Source organism: Jaculus jaculus, chromosome 1, assembly GCF_020740685.1.
Source record: "Jaculus jaculus isolate mJacJac1 chromosome 1, mJacJac1.mat.Y.cur, whole genome shotgun sequence".
Taxonomy (NCBI): Eukaryota; Metazoa; Chordata; class Mammalia; order Rodentia; family Dipodidae; genus Jaculus; species Jaculus jaculus.
The window spans coordinates 125,032,946-125,060,821 of NC_059102.1; the positions used below are offsets into that span (position 1 = coordinate 125,032,946).

Consider the following 27,876-nt stretch of genomic DNA (forward strand, 5'->3'; position numbering starts at 1 on the left):
GGGACTAGAATGAGATGGAAATTGCTGATGAGCCCAACCAAGGTTTCTGGCTTAAGTTACAAGAAGAAAAGAACTGTCCTTTACTGGACAGTAAACCAGATACTGAGCCAGATAACCAGACCAAGGAAGCGGGAGTTTGGCCTTAGACACGTGAACACTTGAGCGCTTGTTAGCTGCTCATGGAGTGGCTGAGTTCCTGGATGGGTGGACAAACCTGGAGGAGCTTCAAGCACAAAGTCAGGGCTGTGTAAAAAGTACTGGGCGGGGGCGGGGGGGCGACCGCTCAGTGTAGGCAGAGGGGCCCCAACTGCCCAGGGCATTCGAGGACATGGATATCACCAAGGATGCGCCTGTGAGAGAAGCCCATGGTGTGTGGAGACTGTGAAAATAGGGCTTCAGCAGGAGGGGAGGCCCCTGAACAGGCTGAATCAGAACAGGGCTAAGCTCGACCACCAGATGGGCAACCTGTCAGAGCAAACCAACACCAGAGAGGGAGCGCCTCCCGGAGCTCACAGGCTCTGGACCAGAAAAATGTAAACCCCAACCACCCAAACCCAGGGCAGGAAAATCCTGACTCAAACACATTTGAAGCAATTTTATTAGAAGGCTGTTCTAAACGACAACTTCCAATTCTTAGTCTGCTCTCTGACAAACTCCAGTTATAACTATGTATGTTTATGCAGAACAATAAATTTTTTGCATTGATCTTTGCATCCTATTTGGATTTTCCTCATCAGGCCATTCTGGGGGGGAGGGGGCACAGAGGCACAACTATCAAGTGGCCAGCTGACGCATTACTGAGTGTGAGGGCAGCAGAGAGCCAGGAGCACTTTGCGGATGGGGGTGGGGGGCTGGGCACTGTCCTCCATCTCCACCCCAAATTCACAGCAAGCAGCACCTCACTGCCTTATTCAGAAAGGGCAAAATAAAGAAATCCTCCCGGCCCAGAAAAGGACTTGCACTTTCACGCTGCCCCACCCTGGCCTGCCAGGGGACATGCTCTCCATGGTCAGGGTCCCCTCCCTTCATGCCCTTTCTTCTGTCTCCAGTCTGGAGAAGAATTTCTTTGGACAGACATGACATCAGTGTGGGCAGAGGCATGGGTCACTCTGTGGCCACCCCTCCATCTCATCTCCCCCCTCCATGAAGTGGTGACGGGAAGGTACAATCAACCATGGAACATAAATATGAATACAAAATGAACTTGAAAATGACAGGCTATTAATTAAACAAATCTATAAAAATAGTTAGGACATAACTCTGTTGAAATAAATACAAAATAAATAGGCTCCAAGCAGTGTGGTATGTCGTGTTGGAATGTGAGGCTGGTCCCGTTTGGCCCCACGGGGCCTGGACATAAACCCCCAGGGGCCCCAGATAAACTTGAATGCAGCCGAACTACTTTCTCCCTCTGTCTTCTGGGGAAATCACAGCACTTGCACATGTGTCCAGCTTGTCCTGAACCAAATCCACTTCCCAGCAAGACATAATTAAGGCCTTCAGCATCTCTTCCTGCTCACCAGGGCAGCAGACACGGGCAGACACCCTGCCCACCCCTCAGGCCACAAAGGACAATGAGTGTGGCTCTGAGATGCTGCCAGTCCAGTCCTGACAGGGTGTGGATACAGCTCAGATGACACAAGGCCCAGGCAGGCAGCACAGGTCCTCTGGGCTCCAGGCCCTAGCACTAGCCTTTGGCAAAGCCATGCACCACGGCAGCAGGTAGCTAGCATTCCCGGTGCCTGCACACATCTCGGTGGCCCTGCTGAAGAGCTCAGAATAAGTGAGCATAAGTGGAACCCACTTGGCTTCCTGCACCACAAGTCTGCATCGATGCTGTGGCTCAGAAACGGGGTGAGGGACAGCCCAACCACCTCTCACCAGCACTGAGGGGTAGAGATAAGGGGGAGTCGGAATGCGCTGGTGGCCCTTCTCCTACCACAGCACACTGGAGGGAAGGACATGAAGTGGGCACAGGAATGCTTAGCAGGCCACAGGGAGGGAGGGTATGGCTGAGGTCTGGCTGCCAGGACAAGATGGGAGAACTAAGCCGGCCTCCAAGCTCACTATCTGGCAAGCACTGCAGGAACACCCTGTCCCTAGGCACAGGAGCCTGAGTCCTGACCACTCTGGACTCTGAGGAATGCCCATGGGTCTTCCCTAGAAGGGACATGAAGGTCTGCTGGGCCAGCAGGACAAGCCCAGGGTCTGCCAGCTCTCCCCACATCTCCCCTGCAGCGTCCCCGGTTTCACAGCTTGGTTAGGTCAGCTTAGTGTTGGCACATTCACAGAATGAGATGGCTGCACACCCTGAGCTGTGGCCCAGGATCAGTGAGTCCGCGGCCCTCCCGTCACCGCGACTGCACACCCAGGGTGATCTTCAGGTTCTCGTATACCACATAGCTGATGCTGACGGCTGGTATCACCTTCATGAAGTTGGGGGCCAGACCCCGGTATAGCCCGAAGGCCCCCTCGGTCCGCAGGATCTGCTTGAAGAGGCTGCTCATGGTCACCTCAGGTGCACCTTCCATTGAGGCTGTGGGAGAGAGGATACCAGTCAGATGCCTCCCCCTTTAGCCCTCCCTACCTGTCCCGGAGATGGGGACCGATCTTACCTTGTGCCTGCATCCGGGTCCTGACTAGGGCCAGGGGGTAGCTGGCTAGCTGGCCACAGGTGCTGGAGATGGTGCCACAGGCCAGGAGCACGAACACCCCAGGGTCTGCACTGTTCACTGCGTAGCGCTGCAGCCAGGCATTTTTGAGTGTCTAGGAGCAAAGAGGAGCAGGGTGCGTGAGCCCTGGCAAGAGCTGGTGTGGCATGGGGAGCAGGGTGGTTACTGGATCCACACTAGAGCCGTTTCCTATCACGTGGGATGTGAGAGGCTGATGTAACCTGATTCACTTGGCCTGGACCTTGCTGAACTCCTGACTGGTCTGCCCTTTGATTCTGCTGCCACTAGAGATTCCTGGCTAGAACAAGGGGCAGGGGTAGAGGAAGCAGCCCAACCCCACACGGAGCACCTGGCTTCTGGGGCATGAAGTCTGAGGGGGCTTGTGAGCACCAAAGGGCCACCATGCTGCTCTGGGGTCTGCCTGCTGAGCCCCCCAAATCTGCAGAACTTGCTACAGGGTGGCAGCAGACCCTTGCAGTAAATAGGCGAGTGCTGTCTCTTGTCCTAAGCATCTCCATTAGGAAGGGAGACAGCCAGGGAGGGAGTAGGTAAGAGGGAGGCGCTGAATCTCCTCCTCTGGTTCTGGGGTCTAAGCCAACTAGAAGCTCACCTCGTAGACAGCTAGGTCAATGCCGGCGTAGGGAATGATGCCCAGCATGTTGGGGACGTAGCCTTTGTAGAAGGCAGCTACTCCCTCTTTGGCCAGGATCCTCCTGGCACAGTCCAGCATGCCTGAGTACTGGCCTGTCTTCCGCAAGGCCATCCGGGTCTTCAGAACCTGCAACAAGGGGGACATGAGCATGCACACTCCTCCCTCTGCCCCATGCACACCGCCCACTCCAGCGCCTGGGTGGCCCCTCACCTCCATCGGATAGATGCTGCTCTGGGCGATGGCCCCAGCCAAGGAGCCTGCTACAAGCCTCTCATGGATCCTCAGTGTTTCCTGGTCACTACCAACAAGCCGCTTCATCTACAACACAAGAAACAAATGGATGCACCCAGGGGCCATGGCGACTCTCCTGCCCTTCTGCACAAAGCCAGTGACTCTGGCCACTTTATGCTGCCCAAGGAAGTGGCCTGAAGTGAGTGGAGTTGGGAGTGGAGCTGGGGTCAGGCCCAGGCCTGCCACTTCCCCTCTGGTCCCTTGGGTATAAGTATTTTGGCTCTAGTTTCAGGGACCTCAGTCCAGCAGACACAGTGTAAGCGGCTGCCAGCTGGGAAATCTCTCCAGGAGCCAAGTCCTCACCTGCTCGTATGCCATGAATTTGATAGCTGATTCAGGGGCGATTTTGAGGACATTGATGCCGTTACCCCGCCACAGCGACTTGGCACCCCCTTCTTTAATCATCTGGGTGAATCCACCTACAATGCACATGTTGTTGCTGCGGGAGGCGTGGACCTGAGGCAGAGAACAAGCGGTCAGGGAAACTCGGTGTTAGGACTGAGGGCTGCCACTGTCTACCTGGAGAGGAGCCTCTTTTCAGGGCCACCAGGAAGACTCTTCCCTCTTAGTAATCCGAGGCATAAGTCAGCATCTTGAGAATCAAGCAGGCATGGCTTTTGTTTCTGAGGCAGGCTCTTACACTATTGGACAGCTGCACAGAATGCTCAATTCCCTGCTTCAGCCTCCCTTTCCAGAAGATATGGGAAGATTCTATCTATTCTTTTACCCCAGGCGTGGGGTGCAGGAGGACACAGGGGAGAGGAAAGGATGCTGCCACTTCTGAGCAGGGCTCTTGGCATCAAAAGTGCTAGACAGCAGCAAAGGACAAGGGGTGACTGTCACTGATCAGACAGACATCAAAGTCCACCAGAGTGTCTACATGTGGGTCATTTCACAATGCTGCCCCTGACATCAGACGAGCTTATCTCTGCCCTGTAGACGTGGAGCTGCATGCCCAGCCAAGGTAAAACACTGCTTTCTGAAGGCATCTAGGTCAGGTAAGGATCTGCTTGCCCTGACCCCTATGGGGTACCCTAGCGCATCCCTGAAATGTGCCTAAGGAAACGCTTCCTGCTACACTTCAAGTATCACTGGCTTATTCAGTGCACATAAGCTGATTGACGTAAAGAGATGGCTGGCTTAAGTGTCTCAGATAAAATTAGATCAGCTCAGTCAAAAGGTCACCTAGGAATGGATCTCCTGGTACCCAGGCAGAGCAGCAATTCCAACAGTATTCATTAAATGGCTGGGAAAGTCTGGGCTTTCAAAGCAGGGCCTCAGCAGCTACTTACAGAAGAAGGGGAGGCCAACCAACCAACAAGCTGAGTGACAGCCAGGCCATTTTCCTGCTCACCTGCATGAGCACCTTCAGTCTGTCAAGGGGGGCAGTGCAGGTTCTTGAAACGGCTCCGGCCCCGCCTCCTGCCACCAGGTGTCTCCACCACATCCCAGTCTGCCTCTCTTCCACTGTGAACTCATCTGGAACGGTCAGATTCTCACCTACATCGAAGATCTGTAAGGAAGAACAGAGACATAGCCAACCTTGTTCAGGATCTATTGGCCAAGCTGCTGGCAGGCTGGCAACGGCCACATCAAGGGACCAACCACATAAATATCAAGTACACCGGGGACTCTGGATAGGACACACAGCAAAGCTCTTGGCCTTGCTTGTGGCCTTGAGGAGCCTTGGGTAGAGAACAGTTAAGGAACTGTGGATGACCCTCTCAAAGGCAGCTGCTTCAGCCTTGCAGCAGCCCTGTGAGGATCAGAGAAGGAGCACAGATCCTGCAACCTGATGCGGAACTGAACTGTGCTGGCAGAACGTTATGCAAGGCCTCAGCAAGCAGAGCCCTGTACTGCCTGCGTAATACACTCTTTCTGGAGCTGGTACGAGCTGATTCCACTCTGACCCAGGGCTGCAGGCCAGAGACAGGCCAGCTGCTTTGAACCCTGGCCTGGCTCTGTGGGTGGAGCGGCTCAGCAGGACCTGCATGAAGGGTCCTGGGAAGGGACGTCAAGAGCAGAGCAGATGGATATTGGCATCCCTGAATGTGGATTGCACTGACAGTGGAAAGGGCAGCATGTGGGCTTTCTGATTTTTTGAGATAGTATCCTTCTGTAGGTTGCCCTTGAATTCATGGAGATCTTTCTGCCTCAGCCTTCTGAGTGCTGGAATTATACATAGGTGTGAGCCCCATGCCTGACGTGGGACATGGCACTTTTTCACAGAGAGGAGTGACACTGCCAGAAAGGGAAGTGGGATGGCATCTGATGGCTCTAAGTGTGTTCTCCAGAGCATGCATCTTCCCTCACTCCACGAGGGAAGGCCTATGCTTTTGGAGAAGCAGAAACATCAGGGAAAGGGACATCTGAAATAAGCTGTGAAGGGTGGCATGTGGGGACAGAAGGGCACTGGAGAACAGTGAGGTTGGTCAGTATGTGGGAGATGGGGGGGGCACAAGGCTGGCTCTGCTGGGCTGGCGAAGGAGTGTACTGCACAGCTGGGCTCCCACCTCAGCCCGGGATGGGGGTGAAACGATATGATGCCAGGCACGAACAGACTTCACTCACCGTGGAGTGCTTCCAATACAGGATGATCTCGGGGATGTTCTCCACAGGATGGAGGAGGTGATAGTCCCTCCATTCGTTCCAGTCAATGGTCATTGTGCCATTTTTATCCATGCTGCAAGACAGAGGCACGGTCACCCTCATATCACCACAGTCCATTCCCTAGCTGTATGTCCCACCTCCTGGACGGACAGATGAGCCAAGCCAAAAGCAGGAGCTATGGTTATTGAGGAAACTACAAAAGGCACCAGTGTGCCCAGGAGAAAGGGCAAAAAATGGCTCCACATTCCACTAAGCAGGGATAGGCTTGGCCCACAAGAATCCCATTCTGACTAGACACAGGAGTCAGGGAGGGAGGGGGTCACTGGGGCAACACGGATACTTACTAGGTGACAGGGCCCCAGAAATGGCCCGTTCGTATTCTGACAGACAGACAAAGGAGGATGCAGAGGAGAGAGGAGAAACAACACGAATAAGTGCTCAGCGCGGAGGTTAGTAAAGCAAGCACACACCCAAGGACGCGGGGGGGGGGGTGCAGAACAGCGTGGATGAGCCCACCCACATTGCGGGCCTACAAGAGGGCACCAGGGGCTCATGTCCCTGTGGCCAGCCAGGTTGTGGGCCTCAGGCGTTTGGAAAGGCTCAGCCAGGAGAGGAAAACACCTAAACTATGTAGTGCTTCCCAGCAGTCCCCTCACACAAGCAAGCTGTTTTTCCAGACAGCATATCTGACTATAGTGGGAAGATCAAGTCACTAGTGGGGGGGGGGGGGGAGAAATCTAGTCTTGCTTTTTCATAGGTCACTGGCAAATGGGCATAATTCCAGATTTGTGACTCTTCAAGTGGAAACAGGGCTACAAACCTGGGGAGAGGCTGGCACTGATATGGGGCTATTTACCTGTCCTTACACACCCCACAAAGGTCAAATTCAGAGAAACAGGTCAACACAGTGAACAACACCACAGGTTAGTCCAAGAGCCTTTAATAAAAAACACGAGGAGCACTCACCTCTTGAGAATCTTCTCCGCCTGCTGTTCGGAGATCTTGACCCCCAGGTCCCGCAGGGACTGCATAATCTCCTGCGCATCAATGCGTCCTGAGACAAAAGGACTGTCAGCAGGGCCCGAGTGTGTAGAAAGCCCAGGCCCAGCCATCCGAGGAGCTACAAGCCAAACTCACCATCATTCTTTTTGTCCAGACTCTTGAACACCAGCCTCAGTTTTTTCTCATGGTCTTGGAGATAATGGACAAACTCTTCAAAGTCCAGTTGCCCATCAAGGTCCTTGTCACCAGCTTGCACAATTTTCTAGAAAACAAAAGCAAGAATTTATGAGTTTGCTCACCAGTCCATTCTTGTCACTGGTGGGACACCCTTTCCCAGGAAGCAAATGTGTTAATCTGTGAACAAAAATTTCCCCAGTGACCCAAAATGTCTCTATTCTATCACCAGGGATATAGTGACCCACATGATCCCCACCATGTCGACCTACCTACATGCTGAAGGCACAACTTGCTAGAAGCCAGGCAGGGGCCTCTCCTGCTTCCCTGACAGGCTAAGACAAAAGTACCTGGGGTGTAGGGGGGCTTTAGACAGAGGCCAGTTGGGCCACTTGGTCCTTGTTTCTCCTAAACATCCCTAAGACCAGCTTGCTGCTTAGTCAGGGTCAGCTGCAGTCCCCAAATTCCCTCCATCCCCTATGGTGAGGCAGCACTGGCCCAAGAACCATCTGATGACCAGGGGGAAGGTACATAGCAATGCCTATTTGGCAGAAATCCTGCCAGGGAACACTCTGAAGGCTTTGAGTGGTAGGGCCAAGGGCGACTATTCTTGGGTCTGTGCTTGATGGTACTGCCAGTCCTGGTTTCAGGGGTCATTTTATGGATTTCTTCCCCCCCCCCACTAGTGACTTGATTTTCCCACTATAGTCAGGCATCTGTCAGGCACTGAACAGCAGGGAAGCTCTACTTTTTGATACCCCAAGAAGGCTTCAGGAGACCCTGTTACTTGGTTACACCTGTCCTTCTGAGGGGAGCTTTGCTCAGCTGCTAAGCAACCAGAGCTTTGGCACCAAGCATGGGGCACAGGTCATGCAGAATGTTCTACTGGATCCTCTCAAACAGCTCTAGGAGGTATGCTCTGCTTCCCCCACGTTACAGAGCAAGGAACAGAAGTTCAGAGACACTCACTGTTCACATGAGGTCACACAGCCAAAGCAGTGGAGGGCAGGACCCACCTGCATCCTGACCCTCTCTCAGGCCCTGCCGCTACCCTAAAAGTTCCTCTCAAGGACATGGGAGACAAAAGTGAGTCACCTCAACTCTCTGGACTAGAACTAAGAGTCTCCATAGGAGAATGGCGATACTCCCTGTGTTCCTGGATTCTCTCTCACTGAGAAATCACTCACTGGTCACTCACTATCTGGGGTGTAAAAATTGATGGGCCACTGGCTAGCCTGTGCTCTCAAAGGTGGCTACTGTGATCTCCCTCTTAGATAACACTCTAGCCACTCCTCCAGACTGAGGCCTGGCCAGATCCTTAGGACTGATTACTGTGCAGGGCAAGGCTGGCATGTGGAATAGATGGGGAACATGTTCTATTTGCTAGCTGGGATTATGTTAACTTCCTGCCGACAAATGTGCTCGTAGCTAAGGGCAACCACCCCAGATTTTAAGTAGGAGGGGAAATAAAGTCTATATGTCACTTAGGGAGGCAGTAAAAATAAGCATGGAGCTGCCTGCCACCAGAAGTGATGCGTGCACTGTCCTGGGGTGGTGCCCTGTGACACAGATCATCCACGACTGCTTTTTTTTTCTTTTCAAATTTTTATTAACAACTTCCATGATTATAAAAAATAGCCCCCCTCCTTCCACTTTCTCCTTTGAAACTACAATCTCTATCATATCCCCTCCCCCATGACTGTTTTAACTGAAGCAAACTTAAAAAAAAAATTCTCGAAGAACTTTATAGCTGGGCATGGTGGTGTATGCCTGTAACCTCAGCCCTAGGGAGGCTGAGGCTGGAATGAATTAGAGGACAGCCGGGACGACATAGCACGATAGGGGAGGGGAAGAGAACGAGGAACAGGCCTGCTTCTATCTCCTTCCTGCGATCTGCAAACCACCCCAAGAGCATGTCACTATTGCCAGCACTGGGGGAACAGCGGGACATCTGATGAACAGGGAAGGGCAGACAGTAAGTGAGCCCCAACGTTCAGCTTCCCATCACTGACAGGTCAGGATCCCTGCTGCCACCCTGTTCCTTGGGACACCTTAAGGTCTAGAAGGAGGGAACGCTGCCCTCTGGTACTTCTTTCTTCCCAGGGTCCAGGACAGCCACCTCCAGCCCTCAGCTACCCTCTGGAGCGACCTTTCCTCATCCCGGGCCTCCAAAGATGAGCATCCCCAGTCTCTCCCCTCCTTTGGGCTCCTGGTCTCTCGCCCATCACCCCCATTCAGAAGCAGCTCACGGCACTCAGACAACCCCAGGTCTTTCCTGGCTCTGGACATCTCACGAGGTTCTGCCTCAGCTAACATGTCCCATGAGCGCCTTCCTGGGATTCCAACCCTCCATGGAAGTCACATGAAAACCAGTCATGCCATGCTGGTGACACAGGCCTGCTGGCTACAGCCACATGTGGGCTGGGCGAGCACCTACATTTCAGACGTCCTTCCCATTTCAGTGGGAAGTCGTGCCTGCCTGCCACTCATCCATTCACTCAAAACCAGTCCCGGCCTGCTGCCCCTCTCCAGCCTGCTCAGCGCACGCACCTGCTTCCACTGGCGGTAGGTGAAGAACTCCTGCGAGGGGATAAAGACGCTGAGTTTGAAGATGGACTTCAGCTCAGCAGGAAGCCCCTTTGACTCAAAGTACTGGAACTCAGTCTGGGCCTCTCCGATGACTGGCACATACAGACACAGGCACAGCATGCTGGCGGGACTGGGTGCTCAGCTACCACTGGGAGCAGGTGCTGGCAGGGCCAAGAATGGGAAATGCCACAGGTCCCAGGGAAGCTCACACAGGATATGCCAGGCCCCGGCTGTCATTGGCTCTGGAAGCCCTGCCCTTTTACTTAATTGAAAAAAATCCCGCCCACTGTAAGTGCGGCCTGCAGCCAATGAGTACAGGCCCCAGCTGCTGGCAGTATCAGGTTGCTCAAGCACAGAGGTGCAAAGATCAGGACTGACGTCACCTCTCCCTGCAGTTAACTCTTGCTGGAGCTGAAGCCACAGGGCTTTGCCCTGGATTGCAGTCCCATGCCCAAACAAACCTTCACTCCCTGGCTGCCAACCCCTCCAAATAAACAAATGGCTTGCATTCTGTTTCATACAAGGTCCCCAAATGCGTCACACTATACAGCAGTTTTCTTCCTTTAGTAAATCATTTCCTACCGAAAGTTTAGCGGATACAGAGACTGAATCAATGCATGTTAAACAGGTCTGGGTCAGCTGTTAGGGGACAGTCTAAGAGCCACATGCCCAGTTGTCTGGAAGACACCATAGCCACAAGCATGGAGTACCTGGAAACTGCTTCCAGGACCATCAGCAACCTGAGCACTGGCCCTCCCTGGCAAAGGCTTCCTCTGGGAGGATTCGCAAAGCAACAGGAGCAGACAAGGACCCTGTACTCTTAAAGGCTTCGCTGAGCAACTCTCCAGAGGGCAGCAAAGGGCTCCCGCTAGACCCACATCTTCAAAGTCCAGGACCATTCAGAACACTAAAAATTTGGCTTGTTCACGGCTCTCTGGCAGAGAACTTTGATGCTCCATCCAGAATCTCTTTAAATTAATTAAAATCAAATGAGCTGGGTGTAGTGGCTCACTTATGATGCCAGCATTCTGGAGGCTGAGGCGGGAGGATCTTGAGTTCAAGGACAGCCTGGGCTACATGTACCCTGTCTTAAACACAGGGTAAGAGAGGGGGCTGGGGATGTCACTCTCTGATAGAACACTTTCATAGCACACTAAAAGTTCTAGGTTTGGGATGGTCACTCTTGACTGTCAACTTGGTTAGATGGAGACACACCAGGGGGATTAACCAAGCACACCCTAGGATATGTCTATGAGTAGGCTTCTGGAGAGGATTCGCTATGGTGAGAAAAGGTATCCCAAACACGGGTGGCATCACCTTGCAGGATGGGGCCTCAGATCAAATCAAAGAGGGAGGAAAAAGGCAGGGGCACAAGTCTTCTCTCCCTGTTTCCTAGCTGCCAAGATGGACTGAGACCTCTGAAATCACAAACCAAACATAAATCCTTCCTAATTTGTTTGCTCAGACATTTTCTCACAGAAACATAAAACTAATTAGAAATTTGCTGGGCATGGTGGCTGACTTGTAATCCTTGCCTACAAGAGGCTGAAGCAAGAGAACTGCTCGTAGTTCAAGACCAGCATGGTACTAATGTAAAATCTGTCTTGAATATAAGCAAACAAGCCAGGTATAGTGGTGCACATCTTTAATCCCAGCACTCAGGAGATGTCTGTGAGTTCGAGGCCAGCCTGAGACTACATAGTGAATTCCATGTCTCAGAAATGTCTTGGCTCTAGAAGGGGGCTTTCAGGAGAGGAGAACCCATCTCAGACCCTAGAAAGACATGACTATTAATCAGGAAGATTGTACTCCCTACCAGCCTGCATTCTCTACCCATTCCTTCCCTACAGACTCATGCTGCGGAGGAAGAGAGCGCGTCATCAAGATGAGAATGGGATCAGGCCCACCCTCCTTCCTTCTACAGTATACCGCTTCCTAATATGGATGAAGACTTCTCACTCCTGGAATGGATAAAAATGTACAGTTGTTAAAAAAAATGTACAGCTGCCATTGGGGATCAAAAGGACTTCCCTACTCACTACGAAATGTTTTGCCAAGATCGTGTGAAGAGGATTCTAGAATAAGATGGTAAGGCTTGTGTACAAGAGGAACAGTCTTACAAATGAGAGGGCATTTTGGCTCTCTCAAGAGACTTGATGTGTGTAAAAGCAAGCCTTATGCACTGGGGCAGATCTGATGAGGAGCTTGGGTTATCTTCAGCTGTCTCTTAGCGATCTAACCCAGAGTGTACTGCTCTGGAGCTATTTTAACACACACCAGAACCTCACTGTGGGGGTCCTAAAGGCAGGCCATGGCTTCACAGTGCTGTGCATCCTGGCACTCACCTCTTGCCTGAATCATAGGAGGAGCTGCATCAGAAGCTGGCTTCTAAGACTCCAAGAAACAGACCCACAACCACGCTGTACAAAGACCTCTTCCCTGGGCATCTAGTCCAGTCCAAAGGAACAAGATGATGTTTGAGGAGTGCTGGGATTAAATGCGTGTGCCATCATGCCCGGTTGCATTTTTAAATGCTGGTTTTCCTTTGTTACATAAATTTAAGAAGATATTTGAAAATAATTTTTAAAAAGTGAAATTTAACTGAGTGTGGTAGTACATACCTTTAAACCCAGCACTTAGGAGGCAGAGGTAGGAGGACTGCCCTGAGTTCAAAGGCCACTCTGAGACTGTATAGTTAATTCAAGGGCTAGAATGAGACCCTATCTCGAAAAACCAAAACAAAAAAAGTGAGAGCTAGACATGGTGGCACACACCTTTAATTCCAACACTAGGGAAGCAGAAGTAGGAGGATCACTGTATGAGGCCACCTTGAGACTACATAGTGATTCCCAGGTCAGCTGGGGTGAGAATCTACCTCAAAAAAAAAAAAAAAAAAAGAGAGAGAGAGAGACTTATGTTCTAGGGTTATGGATATTCTATATCTCTTAGTGGTGAATGCTCATTTAGCATGCATGAGGCCCTGGATTTAATCCCCAGCCCTGCAAAATATATTAATTTATATATTATATTATTACTATCACTATATAAATATATATCATATATTGTAAGGGGAATTTATTAAAGTATTATTGAACTGGGCATAATGGCTCACAACTGTCCTGGCACTCAGGAGGCTAAGGCAGGAGGGCTACTGTAAGTTCCAGGCCAGGCTGGGCTACTGTGTGAGATCCTTTCTCAAAAAACAGACAGCTGGCCATGGAGGCACACACCTTTAGTCTCAGCACTCGGGAAGCAAAGTTAGGGGTATTGCTGTGAGTTCAGAGGCCTGTCTGCCTGTGAGACTACAGAGTGAATTCCAAGTCAGCCTGGGCTAGAATGAGAACCTACCTCGAAAAACCAAAAGCAATTTCAGTGGCTGGAGGCCCTGGCCCATCAATTCTCGCTCTTTCTCAAAATAAATAAAAGAATAAACTTCCGTGGTTAGAACAAAGAGCAACAGTTTTGGGAGGTGTGGGGGGGGGGGAAGTTCTCTGAAATGTTCTTCATGTGCCTGTCAACATGTTGTCTTACAGTGATGATGACATCAGTTCTACTCTATCCCAACGTTAGCTGTCTTGTGTGTGTGTGTGTGTGTGTGTTTTAGTAGTGGGGAATTAAGCCCAGAGCCTTGAATGTTAAGCAAGTGCTCTACCACTGAGTCACACCCCCAGACCCAACAATAGTTTTTGTTTTTTGTTTTTTTTTTTTCCGAGGTAGGGTCTCACTCTAGCTCAGGCTGACCTAGCATTTACTATGTAGTCTCAGGGTGGCCTTGAACTCATGGTGATCCTCCTATCTCTGTCACCCAAGTGCTGGGATTAAAGGCATATGCCACCATGTCCAGCTTTAGTTATTATTATTATTTACTTATTTATTAGTAAGTGAGTGAGAGAGAGAGAGAGAACAAACAGGTATGCCAGGGCCTCTAGCCACTGCAAACGAACTCCAAATGCATGTACCACCTTGTACATCTGGCTTTACATGGGTACTGGGTAATTGAACCTGGGTCCTTTGGCTTTTCCAGTAAGTACCTTAACTGCTAAGACAACTCTCCAGACCTGTTTTTGTTTTTGAGACAGGGTTTCTCTATGTAAGGCCAGGCTGGCTTTGAAGTCAGGATCCTCTCCTGTCTTAGCTTTCCAAGTGTTGAAATTACAGGCATGTTTTGTTGGAGGCAATCTCACTCTGTAGCCCCAGGCTGGCCTTGACCTTACGGAAATCCTCCTACCTCAGCCTCCTGAGTACTGGGACTAAAGGAGTAAGCTACCACACCTGGTTGTTCATTCTTTTTGTTTTTCTCAAGGTAGGGCCTCACTCTAGCCCAGGCTGGTCTTGAACTCAGTCCCAGGCGGGCCTTGAACTCAAGTAGTCCTCCTACCTCTGCCTCCTGAATATTGGGATTAAAGTTGTTCATACCACACCCAGCTCCATTAGTTTTATTAGGAAGCTTTCTTACTTTTTTTTTTTTCCCCCTCCAGGTAAGGTTTCACTCTAGTCCAGGCTGACCCGGAATTCACTATGTAGTCTCAATGTAGCCTCAAACTCATGGTGATCCTCCTACCTCTGCCTTCCAAGTGCTGGGATTAAACGTGTGCACCACCATGCTGGGCTATTTTTATTTTTCCACATGGTTTAGTCTCAAGTTGTCTTCAATGAAGACCAGGAATGGTGAAACTGGTCTCTATAACCAGAAAGCTGAGGCAGGAGGATCCCGAGTTTGAGGCCAGCCTGGACTATATAGGGAGACCCTATGCCCCTAACAAAAACAAGTCTTCCGACATGACAGGAGTGCTCAGCACTGAAATATCTCTATCACACCTTCCAAGGCTCAGGGTCCATTGTGGAAGAGGTGGTGGAGAGAAAGTAAGAGCAAATGAAGGATAGGACTCCTTACAACGTGCTCCTCCAGACACCAAATGGCCTGGATATCCATGACCTTGCAGTGCCTGACACTACCTACACAAGACCATCATAATAGGAGGAAATGATAATGACATCAAAATAAAAGAGACAGACTGAGAGGGGGAGGGGATATGATGGAGAATGGAGTTTAAAAGGGAAAAGTGGGGGGAGGGAATTACCATGGGATATTATTTACAATTATGGAAGTTGTCACTTAAAAAATAAGTAAATAAAAGATCTTCATTGAGTAAACCTAAATTGCTGTTTGTTTACTTAAACAATCCATCTTATTGAGATTCACATGTAATTCAGAAGTATATCTTCACACATAAATGAGTTCTTTGGGATGGAGAGATGATATAATCGTTAAGGTGCTTGTCTGCAAAGCCTAAGGACCCAGGTTTGACTCCCCGGTATCCACATAAGCCAGATGCACAAGGTGGTATACGTGTCTGGAATTTGCTTGCAGTGGCTGGAGGCCCTGGTGTGCTCATTTTTTTTCTCTCAAATAAATAAAAAGATAAAAAATATTAAAAAAAAAAAAAGAAGCTGGTGTGGTGGTGCATGTCTTTTATCCTAGCTCTCAGGAGGCAGAGGTAGTGAGTTTGAGGGCACCCTGAGAATAGAGAGTGAGTTCCAGGTCAGCCGGGGCTAGAGTGAAACCCTACCTCAACAAACAAACAAACAACAAAAACAAACAACAAGAAGAAATGGATGCTTTCAGAATGAGCCTGGTAGTCAAGGCAACAGACAGCTTGGGGTCATTTCAGCAGTGATCTCTAGTTCAAAGAGGCCTGGAGGGACAACCTGGTTTGCCCAAGTTCCCAAGCCTGTGAGTGAGAGGGCTTAGGCTCTGAGCCAGGGCGAGGTTCTTGTTACAAAATCCACTTACAACAGTGCCTTAAGCCAATACTGGGGAAGGAGATTTTAGAGTCCAGTTCCCAAAGAGCTAGAAGCCTGATCCTAAGACCTCCAGTAAGCAACAGCTCATACTGGTAGGTGGGAAAGGTGTAACTCGAGCAAGATCAGCCTTAGCTGAACACAAAAACCAATCATCTCTATGTCCCCGCTGGTGAACGCATGTCAGTGCCACACATCAAGGAAGCAGGAACAGGGGGCTCAGGTTCCATTTCTGAGATTTCCCCCAGATCACGGCTCTCCAAGCCCTGGCCACAGCATGCTGCATTGCACACAATTCTCCTCTGCTCTTATTCTTGTTTTGTGACCCAGGTCTAGGTTTCCTCTCCTCCCATGTCCATTCCCATGACTAGTACGTGGAAACAATGACACACCATGAGACCCTCCAGACTCTAGTGGCATCAGTTTTCATTCAGTAGGTACAGGAGCCGTCCCTCCCATGAGCATCTTTCCACTCTAGATCTGACGTGCCACTATCCGTTTTCTGGGCCTGCCACTCTCTCATGCCTGCGCCCCCCAGCAGGTACATCCGGAAAGGGCTGGAATGAAGTGAGTAAGAGCGGGGCAGGTACAGAGCCTTGGGGAGTGTAGCACTGGGTCAGAAAGCACCACCCCCTGCAATGACTCAGACAAGCCAGAAATACTAAGTGAAGGAGCTTAGCAAGTCCCACCCACCCTCAAGGTTCTCCAATCTCATTGGCTGCTCTGTCATTTTATGATAGGGTTACCATGGCAGCCCAGTATAGCAGATTTCCAATGAAACCTGCCTATACTTGGCAATTACACACATAATGAGCAAAATTCTGAGCTGCTAAGAAGCCAGCCCCTCAGGATTTGAAAGCTCCAGTGCTGCGAGGGAACCGCCCACCCCAGACAAATGGCTTTCTTTGCCAACCGCAGACTGACTGTAAAGCAAAGATAAAGGGGAGATGGGAACAGTTCCTAGAATCAGCTTGAAGGAACCTGCCTCAGAGACAAATTTACTCTGGGGGAGAAGAGAAGGAAACAAAGTAGAGCTGCTGGGCACCGAGGAGCCTCAGAACCAAAGCCTAGGCTTCCCGAGGCTCCACCCTAGGAGAGGCCGGGCCCTCGGCTCTCACACCCTCCCTGCACTGGGACTATCCAGTTCTTAGGTGACTGCTTTCAGAAAGCCTGCATTGCCCAGGTGTGCTTTTTCTCTTGCTTCAAACCACACAGCTGCTCCACCTACATCATGGGGCTCCACATGCAGCTGGTTGATCCATTTCCTTCTTTGAACAGAGCCATTAAGGGTGTGGGTCTCTTGGATTCTGCAGGCCAGGAACTAGGCTATTCAGAACACAAAGTCCTACTCAGGGCAACCCCTGGGAGCAGGGAGCTGGCAAGGGGTATCCGGGAAATGGAGCACTTAATTATTAAAGTCAGAAAAGAGGTGATTTGAAAAGGCAGTCAGCTAATCCAGGCCGTAAGACTGAAAAGCAGGACTATGGGTGAAAGTTCCTCAAAAACTAGCACTGCCGCCATTTCTGATCTTGTCTAGGAGGAGGTAGAGAGTGACACCTCCTGCACAGCGAGCACAACAGACTGGGTGAGTCCCCGACCACCAGAGAGCTCATCACATCCAAGCATTCCTCCGAACATCAATGCGGTACTGCAAAAGGGTGCCACAGTCGAGTCTCTCTCTCTGCTGGCAAAGGTAAAGAAGCGCTTACTTCTTATACCCACTGATTCAACTTGGCAAATGTTCTGGGGGCACCTCAAATGTGCCAGAGAAAAGGCTCCAAAAAACCACAGTTCGGGAGCACAGCAGACAGGAAAGAGCCCAACCAGTCACCAACCTCCCATCATTGTTCTAGTCCTGGGAGTTCCATTAGTCCCTTGGTTGTTTTAAGCCACAGTAAGGTAGCGGAGAGCAGAGTTCTAGAAAGACAAGGTTGAATCTCAGCTCACCTCTCTCACCTGTGTAACTCTGGGCACACAAACTACTTACTTAGCCTTTCTGTACATCACTGACTTTTCCCACCCTTAGCTTGGGGGTGCTGACACTCACCTTGGCTCTTGTGAGGACTGGGTGCAACAACTCAATGCTCAGCGCTCAGAAAGAACAGAAGTTTCTAGCACTCAGCTGACCCTGGATGGCTGTGGTCATTCCAAGAGGGATGGCAGCTTCTGTACCTCCATGCTGTAGGCACTCCTGGGACCCAACCTCGACCCTGTACTTGTGGCCTGAGGGCCAAGCACGGCTCACTGAGACAAGGGGAGTGTGACCTTCAATATGCTGACAAAATCTGCCCCCTCTTCAGGCACTTTCTTTTGTCCTTTTCAACTAGTCCCTTCAGCATTGTTCGGTGCAAACAAGACATTAGTGTGTCCCTTACTTTCAAACGACTTTTTCTAGTGAAGCAGATAAACCCTCAGGCAAATCTACTACGACCTTCCCCTCAATAGCCATGCTGGGTGGTCATAATGGCTAAGAAAGTGAGACCTTCTTCACTAACACTTCTCTGACCCCTAATACCACACTGATGTCTTGGACGCCTCCCCTCCTCCCCAACCAATTTTTTTTTCTTCAGGACCAGCCCCAAACTAGAACGTCCTCTTGACAGAGGGTGTTACCTTAGGAAACTGCTCTGCAGGTCCGACCACCAGCAAAATGGTGGGTCTCCTTTCCGTGGCCTCAGCCCTTCCATCCTGTTTCCCCAAAAAGCTGGACATCTGGTCTCCCCGAGCAGGAGCTTGGGTCCCTCTGACTTCATGATCGATGCCCTCTCTGGAGCCTTGGCACTCAGCTCCAGGGAAGAAGCTGGACAGAAAATGCCACAACAGCTGCAGCATCGTGGCTTCCTCCCAATGCCACTTCGGGTGACTATTCACTTTTGAGGGATGTGACCACAATACCAAGGGTCTCTGACTACCCAGCCGGCTGGAGGACTAGCCTGGGGAGCTCTCGGGCTGGAAGCTCTGCATGCAGGGGCTGTTTCCTGCTTTAGCAAATCTGCTAGCACCGTTGTCGTGCCTAGCCTGAGAAGCAGCTCACTTAGGCTCCTCCCGAGCAGGCAGCTAGGAAGAACAGCTGGGCTTCTTCAGTGAAAACTCACTTCTGCAGGTGGCCCGCAATCAAAGGTTGCGCTTTTTTTTTTTTCTTAATAAGGCAAAAGTGATGTCCAAACAGACCTCTCGTGGAGGCTGAAACAACTTCCAGCTCTCAGTCATTCAGCTGTCCTCGCTCATCAACCCCAGCTGAGGACAGAGCATCCAGCCTGCATTCTCACTGCAGCAGGGCCTGGCCAATCACCTCCGCCGACACTACCAAGTTCATTATCCCGACCAGCACCAGCCCTCCAATCACAGGCAGAGGATTTCCTGCCCGCCTGCCTGCAGCTCCGCAAGTCCAAGTCCGCAGGGAGGTGCAGACTCCAGATAGATTCAGGAATCTAACTAGCATGCGGGCTCTAACTTCCTACTCCTCTCAGGGTGGCTTCCTGGATGGCACTCACCAAGCTTAATATGACCCAGTCCCCAGAAATGCTTCTCAAGACATCTAGCATCACTCCCTTGTTCTATTATTCAAATTTTTCTAACCCACTTGGCAGAAATATGCCACGGCTGCTTGGGAACAAGGACCATCTCACAGATCCTGCCACCACTAGTCACTTGGGCAAATGAGCAGAGCTAAAAAGAGTTACTCTTTAGTTGCTTTTTTTTCTTGTTTTAGTTTACTAGCAGACAAATACAGTAACGTATTACTACTATCCTTCACAAAGGTGGTACCAAGTGTTCATTTTAAAAGACAAGTTGGAGGGCTAGAGAAATAGCTTATCAATTAAGGCACTTCCCTATGAAGTCTAATGACCCAGGTTCAACTCCCCAAAACCCACGTAAGCCAGATGCATAAGGTGGCGCATGTGTCTGGAGTTCCTTTGTACTGGCTACAGGCCCTAACATGTCCATTCTCTGTCTCTCCCTCCCTCCCTTCTTCTCCCTCTCTAATAAATAAGTAAAAATAAAATAAAAAATTATTTAAAAGACAAGTTGGGTGTGGTGGGGTAGGCCTTTAATCCCAGCACTCAAGAGGCAGAGGTAGGCCACCATGAGACTACATAGAGAATTCCAGGTCAGCTTGCACTATAGCCAGACCCTACCTAAAAAAAATAAATAAACAAATAAAAGCCAAAATAAATAAATAAAAGACACAGGCACAGAAAATAGTCAGAAGCTCTCAGAGAAGAGTGCACCTCACCCATGGCTATAATCCACAGAAGAGAATTCAGTTATAGGTACCAACATTTCAAAAGCTCCAACCCTCGTCTACTTTTAGGAATTTCTGCAGAAAATGTACATATATATCACATGTAAACTTGTTTTGCTTTTTTTGAGGTAGGGTCTCACTCTGACCTAGAATTCATTATGTAAACTCAGGCTGATTTCAAACTCACAATGATCCTCCTGCTTCTGCCTACTGAGTTGGGATTAAAAGTATGTGCTACCATGCCTAGCGTACAATATATATAAGATGATGGTTCATATATTTTTTTTTTGTAACTTTGCTTATACATGCTTGTTTGGGCAGCAGTACTGGGGATTGAACCCAATGCCTTACACATGACATGCTAAGCAAGTGACTACCTAACTAAACCACATCACCAACCAACTCTTTAATTATTTTTTACTTTGGATAGTGTCTTGAACTTGCTATGTACCTCAAGCTGGCCTTGAACTTGGATTCCTCTTGCCTTAGCCTTCTGAGTGCTGGGATTATAGGCAAGAGACACCACACCTGGCTATAAATACCACAAGGTTCTATAACAAGTGTTTTAGAAGAATGAGTGAAGGCATTATATTGTATCCATGTGGTGGTTGGATTCAGGTGTCCCCTATAAACTTAGGTGTTCTGAATGCTAGGTTCCAAGCTGATGGAGATTTTAGAATTAACACCTCCTGAAGGCGGTGTATTGTTGGGGGTGGGCTTATGGGTGTTATAGCCAGTCTTCCCTTGTCACTGTGTGGCAAATGCTCCTGTCCCTGTTGTCCACCTGATGTTGGCCAGGGGGTGATGTCCACCCTCTGCTCATGCCATCGTTTTCTCTGTCATTGTGGAGCTTTCCCCTCAACCCTGTAAGCCAAAATAAACCTGCTCTTGGTTACCAGCAATGCAAATCTGACTGCAATAATCCATATGATGGAACCCCTTTGCAAGTATTAAAAATAAGGCAGCAAGGCTCAACAATTAAGGTCCTCACCTGTAAAGCCCAATGCCAGGGTTCAATTCCCCAGAACCCATGTAAAGCCAGAGCACAAAGTGACACGTGTGTCTGGAGTTCGTTGCAGTAGCTGAAGGCCCTAGCATACCTATTATGTCTATATCTTTCTCTCTCTGCTTGCAAATAAATAGTTTAAAAATATTAAAAAAAAAAAAAAGGAAAGCGTGGTGGCGCATACTTTTAATTCCAGCACTTGGGAGGCAGAGGTAGGAGGACTGCCTTGAGTTCGAGGCCACCCTGAGACTATACATAGAAAATTCCAGGTCAGCCTGGGCTAAAGTGAGACCCTACCTTGAAAACACACACACACACACACACACAATAAGTCAGCTCTTAGTATGTGTACTATTATGAGATAAACTGAAGATCACTTGTCAAATAAAAAACAACAACAGTTGTTACTAAGGCTTTACATGTGAAGATTACCTCTGAAAATATACTAAAATTAAGGAGGGTTTGGGGCAAGGAGAGCATTTAGGGACTTGAGAGAATGTAGGCTGGTGGGAGACTGATTTTCACTGAATGTCCTCCTTTACTGTTGAAACTGAACCATGGGGCTAACCTGGCTATATGCACAAACATATAAGCAAAATAATTATCTAAAAGGAAGACTCAAGATAGAAAGCCAACCAGTCAGACAGAATAGAACTTCCTAATTCTTGTAGAAAAATCCTATATGGAGATGGAGAGATGGCTTAGCATACTATTTTTTGGTTTAAATGTTTTTTTAAGATTTATTTTATTATTTTTTAGATTTATTTGTATTTATTTATCAGAGAAAAAGAGAGAGAGAGGGAGAGAGAATGAGAATGTCAGGGCCTCTAGCCACTGCAAATGAACGCCAAACACATGCACCACCATGTGTAGCTGGCTTATGTGGGATCTGGAGAATTGAGCCTGGGTCCTTACGCTTCATAGGCATGCACCATAACTGCTAAGCCATCTCTCCAGCCCTAAGATTTATTTTTATTTATTTATTTGATGGAGGGGGAGAGAAAGAGAGAGAGAGAAAGAATGCCAGGGCCTCCAGCCACTGCAAATAAACTCCAGATGCATGTACCACCTTGTGCACCTGGCTAACATGGGTTCTGAGGAACCGAACCGGGGTCCTTTGGTTTTGTAGGCAAATGCCTTCACTGCTAAGCCATTCCTCCAGCCCTTGTTTAAATATTTTATTTATTTGCACTGTGTGTGTGTATGAGTGTGCTGGGGTCTCTTGCTGCCACATACTGTGTCACTTTTTGCATCTGGCTTTATGTGGGTGTCGAGGAATCGAACACAGTACAGCAGACTTTGCCAGCAAGAGCCTGTAACTGCTAAGCCACTTACCTACCTAGCCCCTAAGTGTGCTTCTTATGAAGGCATGAAAGCCTAAGAGGGCCTGACACTGCCAGAGTTCGAATCTCCAGATCCTAAGGACACTGCCAGAGTTCGAATCTCCAGATCCTAAGTAAACAGCTGGTGTGGCCAAGTGCATACTCGGTCCCACAAAGGGGAACAAAGAGACCAGGCAAAAGCCAGCAAGGTCAGGAACCAGTAACAAGACTCTGGCTCCAATAAAACCCAGCAGAAGACAATGAAGCAGGACACCTGATACTCAGCTCCAGCCACCACACGTGAGCACCCACAGTCACAGGTAAGTGCACGGGGTGGTGCAAGAGCACAGAGACATGCACACACCACACACGTGCAAACAAAAAAAAAGCCTGCCTGTATCAGTTGCCTTTTTAAAAACTTTTTAAAATTTTTTATTTATTTATTTGAGAGTGACAGAGAGAGAGAGAAGGACACACACACACACACACACACACACAGAGAGAGAGAGAGAGAGAGAGAGAGAGAGAGAGAGAGAGAGAGAAAGAAAGAGAGAGAGAGAGAATGGGCACACCAGGGCCTCCAGCCACTACAAACGAACTCTAGACGTGTGCGCCCCCTTGTGCATCTGGCTAACGTGGGTCCTGGGGATTCGAGCCTTGAACCGGGGTCCTTAGGCTTCACAGGCAAGCGCTTAACTGCTAAGCCATCTCTCCAGCCCTCAGTTGCTTTTTTACTGGCTGACAGAACAAATAACCACAAAGTACTTTTGTATGAAAACTAAATGTAAGGTCTTTGAAGCCAGACACAAGGTTCAAATTCTGGCCACCACCCCGCCTGCCAGCTGTGTATAAATCACATTAGCTGTAATTCAGTATTCTCTTTTTTATTCTTATTTTATTTATTTATTTAAGAGAGAAAGAGAATGGGCACACTAGGGCCTTCAGCCAGTGCAAATAAACTCCAGATGCATGTGTCTCCTTGGTATCTGGCTTACGTGGGTCCTGGGGAATAGAACCTGGGTCCTTTGGCTTTATAGGCAAGTGCCTCAACTGCTAAACCATTTTTTCAGCTCTCAATATTCTCTTTTAAAAATCAAAAACATCAGGCCAATAGTCATGGCTCATGCCTTTAGTCCTAGCACCTGAGAGGCTGAGGTAGGAGGATCACTTTGAGTTCAGGGCCAGTCTGGAATAGAGATCCTGCTTCAAAACAATACCAGAAAAAAAAAAAAAATCAGCAATCGTAACTTGTGATTAACTCTCTCCCTACTTTGGTATTGGGGGTAAAACCCCAGGGCCCAAGGGGTACTAGGCATGAACTACATTTCTAGTTTTTAAGCTTTTTTTTTTTAAACTTTGAGGCAGTCTGTCTTTGGACTCACTCTTCAGTCTAGGCAATCCCTAGGCCTTAGCCTCTCCAGCAGGGGCTTACAAACGTGGGCATCAGACCCAACTCCAATCAAAGTTCTTATATGCAAAATGAGGGCAGTAACAGAACTGTTGATTACTTGAATCCGGTCTAAAACGCAAGCCCCTAAGTAAAAAATTAATCCTCTTTATTTATATTTTTACATGGTGGGGAATAGAACTTGGGTTTGCATGTGCTAGGCAAGCACCCTCCCTACAGAGCTACATCTCTAGTCCAAGTTAATGAGTCCTGGGAAGGCCGGAGAAATGAAGGAGAAAGTGATTTCTTTTTCTTTCTTTCCTTCTGTAGTCTCAGGGTGGCCTCGAACTCGATGATCCTACCTCTGCCTCCTAAATGCTGGGATTAAAGGCGTGAGCCACCACACCCGGCCTTTGTGTTGTTTTTTGAAGTAGGATCTTACTCTAGCCCAGGCTGACCTAGAATTCATTATGTAGTCTCAAACTCACAGCAACCCTCTCCTACCCTAGGCTCCTGAGTGCTGGGATTAAAGGTGTGTGCCACCATGCCTGACTTGGTTACCAGCTTTTAACTGAATGGATTTCTCACCAGCACGGACCTGAGTTATGAATCCCGGGCCTTCCAGCAAGGAGGGAGTAGCAGGGACTGATTCACACCTTCCTGCCTGTATCAAGTTAAAGTTACACAAAATATATGAAACAATGTTTTCAGGCCACTGGACAAGAGAAGACAGTGCTTCCTGAGAAATGTGTACAAAGGAGGCCATTTTTAACCATTGCTTCAACTTCCTGCCTGGAGTTTCCTGGCTCGGATGCAAAGGGGGAGCTCCAGCAGAGCTAGACAGTCTCCCTTAGCTAAGGGGACAGAGTTGAAAATATGCAAGGCAGGCTACCGAAGAGGAAGTCAACTGTAGAGTGTGAACTCTGAAGACATGCAGAGTCCACAGCACACCATTAAGACGACTACATAGGGAACTGGAGGGATGGCTTAGTGGTTAAGGCATTTGCCTGTGAAGCCTAAGGACTCCAGTTCACGGCTGGATTCCCCCCTTACCCACGTAAGCCAGATGCATGCATCTGGAGTTTGCCTGTAGTGGCTGGAGGCCCTGGTGCACCCATTCTCTCTCTCTCTATCCCTCTTTCTGTCTCTCTCAAATAAATAAATAAATAGATAAATAAATAAATAAATAGAAGACTACATAGGCACACACCTTTAATACCAGCACTTGGGAGGTAGCAGAGATAGGAGTATCTCCATGAATTCCAGGTCAGCCTGTGTTACAGTAGGACCCTACCTCAAATAAATAAAATAAACAACAAATATATCAATGGAAAAACCTTTTGGGTTGGAGAGATGGCCTTAGGTTAAGGCGCTTGCCTGCACAGCCAAAGAACCCAGTACCCATGTAGGCTAGATACACATGATGGCCCATGCATCTGTAGTTCGTTTGCTGTGGCTGGATACCCTGGCATGCCCATTCTCTCTTTCTCTCTCTCTCTATCTGCCTCTTTTCCTCCATCTCTCAAATGGATAAAAATAATTTCTTTTTCTTTTTGGTTTTTCAAGATAGGGTTTCTAGCCCACGTTGGCCTGGAATTCACGCTGTAGTCTCAGGATGGCCTCGAACTCACGGCGTCCTCCTACCTCTACCTCCCGAGTGCTGGGATTAAAGGCGGGCACCACCACGCCCGGCTAAAAATAAAATACTTTTTTAAAAAAAGATCATATAGTGGGCTGGTGAAATGGCTCTCTCTCTCCCACACACACACAGTCATGCAAATAATTTTTTAAAAATATATTTACTGCTGGGCATGGTGATACACACTTTAAATCCCAGTACTTGGAGGCAGAGGTAGGAGGATTGCCCTGAGTTTGAGGCCACCCTGAGATTACATAGTGAATTCCAGGTCAGCCTGGACTACAGTGAAACCCTACCTTGAAAAAAAAAATATATATATATATATATATTTACTTATTTGAGGGAATGAGTGTGGATGCCCCAGGGCTCCTGTCACTGCAGATAAACTCCTGATACATGTACCACTTTGTGCATGTGGCTTTACGTGGGTACTAGGGAACTGAATCCAGGCCATCAGGTTTTGCAAATGAGTGCCTTTAACCACCAAACCATCTCTCTGGCCTCCAATTATTATTACTTTTTGGTTTTTCAAGGTAGGGTCTTGCTGTAGCCCAGGCTGACCTTGAATTCTGGAATTCACTATGTTGTCTCAGGCTGGCCTCAAATTCACGGTGATACTCCTACCTCTGCCTCCCGAGTGCTAGGATTAAAAGTGTGCGCCACCACACCCAGCTATTGCCAATATTTTTAATATTAAACTCTTGTAACTTTAAAAAAAATTATTTAATTAATTTATTTGACAGAGAAAGAGGGAGGAAGGAAGAGAGAGAATGGGTATGCACCAGGGCCTCCAGTTACTGCAAATTAACTCCAGACGCCTGAGCCCCCTTGTACATCTGGCTTACACTGGGTCCTGGGTAATCGAACCTGGGTCCTTTGGCTTTGATGCAAACGCCTTAAGCACTAAGCCATCCCTCCAGCCCTAAACTCTTGTAACTTTTGTTTTTATTATATACCTTTGATATTCCTAGGTGTTAGTATAATAAATTTCTTATACCACAGCATCACCTAAATCATCCACTCTTAGATTAGTTCCTTTTGAGTTACATGTCATTTACTTAATTAACTTCTAGGGTATGAGAAACCCACCCATATCCTGGGCAGGGCTGGCATGTGGAAGCCTCCTATACCTGTCCCTTATACATTGCAATAGAAACTGGTTTAGACGAGACTAGTGACTCATGTTTCTAAGAACCTACCTAGAAAATAGACTTAATGGATGACAGCATGTAATAGGATCTAATACTGTTCAGAAAAAAAAAAGTTCTAATGGAATGGACCAATGGCAAGTAGTCAAATGACTTGTCCCACACCACCCTGATGAATTGTCCGAGGTATAGATTCTCCTGGAACATTACACACGCCAACAGCAGAGTCCTGAGGGAGTCTTGTAACAAGTGCAGGGTGTGTGCTTGCTCTCAGTGGACTTAATTCCAACAACAGTCTCCAAGTCTCATCTACCTGTTTACTGACTACCCATCTTTGAAATACATAACATTCAGTGCAGGTGCAGTCAGAGAAAAAAACTTAACGCCTTAATATTTTTTGTTTGTTTCTCCAAGGTAGAATCTCACTCTAGACCAGGCTAACCTGGAACTCATTCAGTAGACCCAGGCTGGTCTCCAACTCATCGCAATCCTCTTACCTCTGCGTCCCAGTGCTGGGATTAAAGGTATGCACTACCACACCTGGATTATCAATGTTTTTTTAGAATCTTTGTGTGTAGGTGTGCACATATGTGAAGGTCAGAGCACAACTTTTCCACCTTGTTTGAGGTGGGATCTCTGATGTTCACTGTTGCATACACCAAGCTAGTTCTACCTCTCATGTCCGATCTCACCACAGGTCTAACTTTTATGTGGGTGCTGGGGATCTGAACTGTGGTCCTTGTGCTTGTGTGGCTAGTGCTTTATCCACTGAGCCATCTTTCCAGCCCTCTCCTGCACTGGAATTCACTATGGAGTCTCAGGGTAGCTTCAAACTCATGGCAATCCTCCTACCTCTGCCTCCCGAGTGCTGGGATTAAAGGTGTACACCACCACACTCAGCTTTTTGCATTTTAAAAAAATATTTTATTTAGCCGGACATGGTGGCACACACCCTGTCTCTCTCTCTCTCTGCCTCTTTATCTGTCTGTCATTCTCAAATAAATAAAAATGAACAAAATTTTTTTTTTAAAGTTTTATAATTAAGTAGGATGTGGTGACACACGCCTTTAATCCCAGCACTCAGGAGGCAGAAGTAGGAAGATCACCACAAGTTTGAGGCCACTCTGAGATTATATTGTGAATTCCAGGTCAGCCTAAGCTAGAGTGAGACCCTACCTTGAAAAAAAAAATTATTTACTTACTTGTAAGGAGAAAGTGTGTGTGAATATAGGTGTGCCAGGTCCCCTTGCCACTATAAATGAATTCCAGATGCATGTGCCACTTTGTGCATCTGGCTTCACATGAGTACTAAAGAATCAAATCTGGGCCATGCAGG

General features: G+C 48.5%; 1 protein-coding gene across 8 annotated transcripts in view; it reads right to left on the reverse strand.

Annotated features, from left to right (window-relative positions):
- Nucleotides 1-580: 580 nt before the first annotated feature.
- The window catches only part of Slc25a25 (solute carrier family 25 member 25), a 41,027-nt gene continuing 13,731 nt past the window's right edge, over nucleotides 581-27,876 (reverse strand). Inside the window, exons 1-11 of one of the 8 annotated variants that reach the window (XM_004671623.2) lie at nucleotides 18,406-19,048; nucleotides 7,363-7,489; nucleotides 7,192-7,279; nucleotides 6,570-6,605; nucleotides 6,187-6,298; nucleotides 4,970-5,128; nucleotides 3,919-4,071; nucleotides 3,535-3,642; nucleotides 3,283-3,450; nucleotides 2,616-2,766; nucleotides 581-2,536 (exon numbers count right to left, since the gene is read on the reverse strand). In XM_004671623.2, coding sequence (XP_004671680.1) covers nucleotides 2,352-2,536; nucleotides 2,616-2,766; nucleotides 3,283-3,450; nucleotides 3,535-3,642; nucleotides 3,919-4,071; nucleotides 4,970-5,128; nucleotides 6,187-6,298; nucleotides 6,570-6,605; nucleotides 7,192-7,279; nucleotides 7,363-7,489; nucleotides 18,406-18,624 — 1,506 coding nt within the window. In that variant the 5' untranslated portion in view covers nucleotides 18,625-19,048 and the 3' untranslated portion in view covers nucleotides 581-2,351. Of the gene's footprint in view, nucleotides 2,537-2,615; nucleotides 2,767-3,282; nucleotides 3,643-3,918; nucleotides 4,072-4,969; nucleotides 5,129-6,186; nucleotides 6,299-6,569; nucleotides 6,606-7,191; nucleotides 7,280-7,362; nucleotides 7,490-9,951; nucleotides 10,214-18,405; nucleotides 19,050-27,876 lie in introns of those variants that run through there. The other 7 variants (XM_045133810.1, XM_004671621.2, XM_004671624.2 and 4 more) reach the window with 7 other exon arrangements.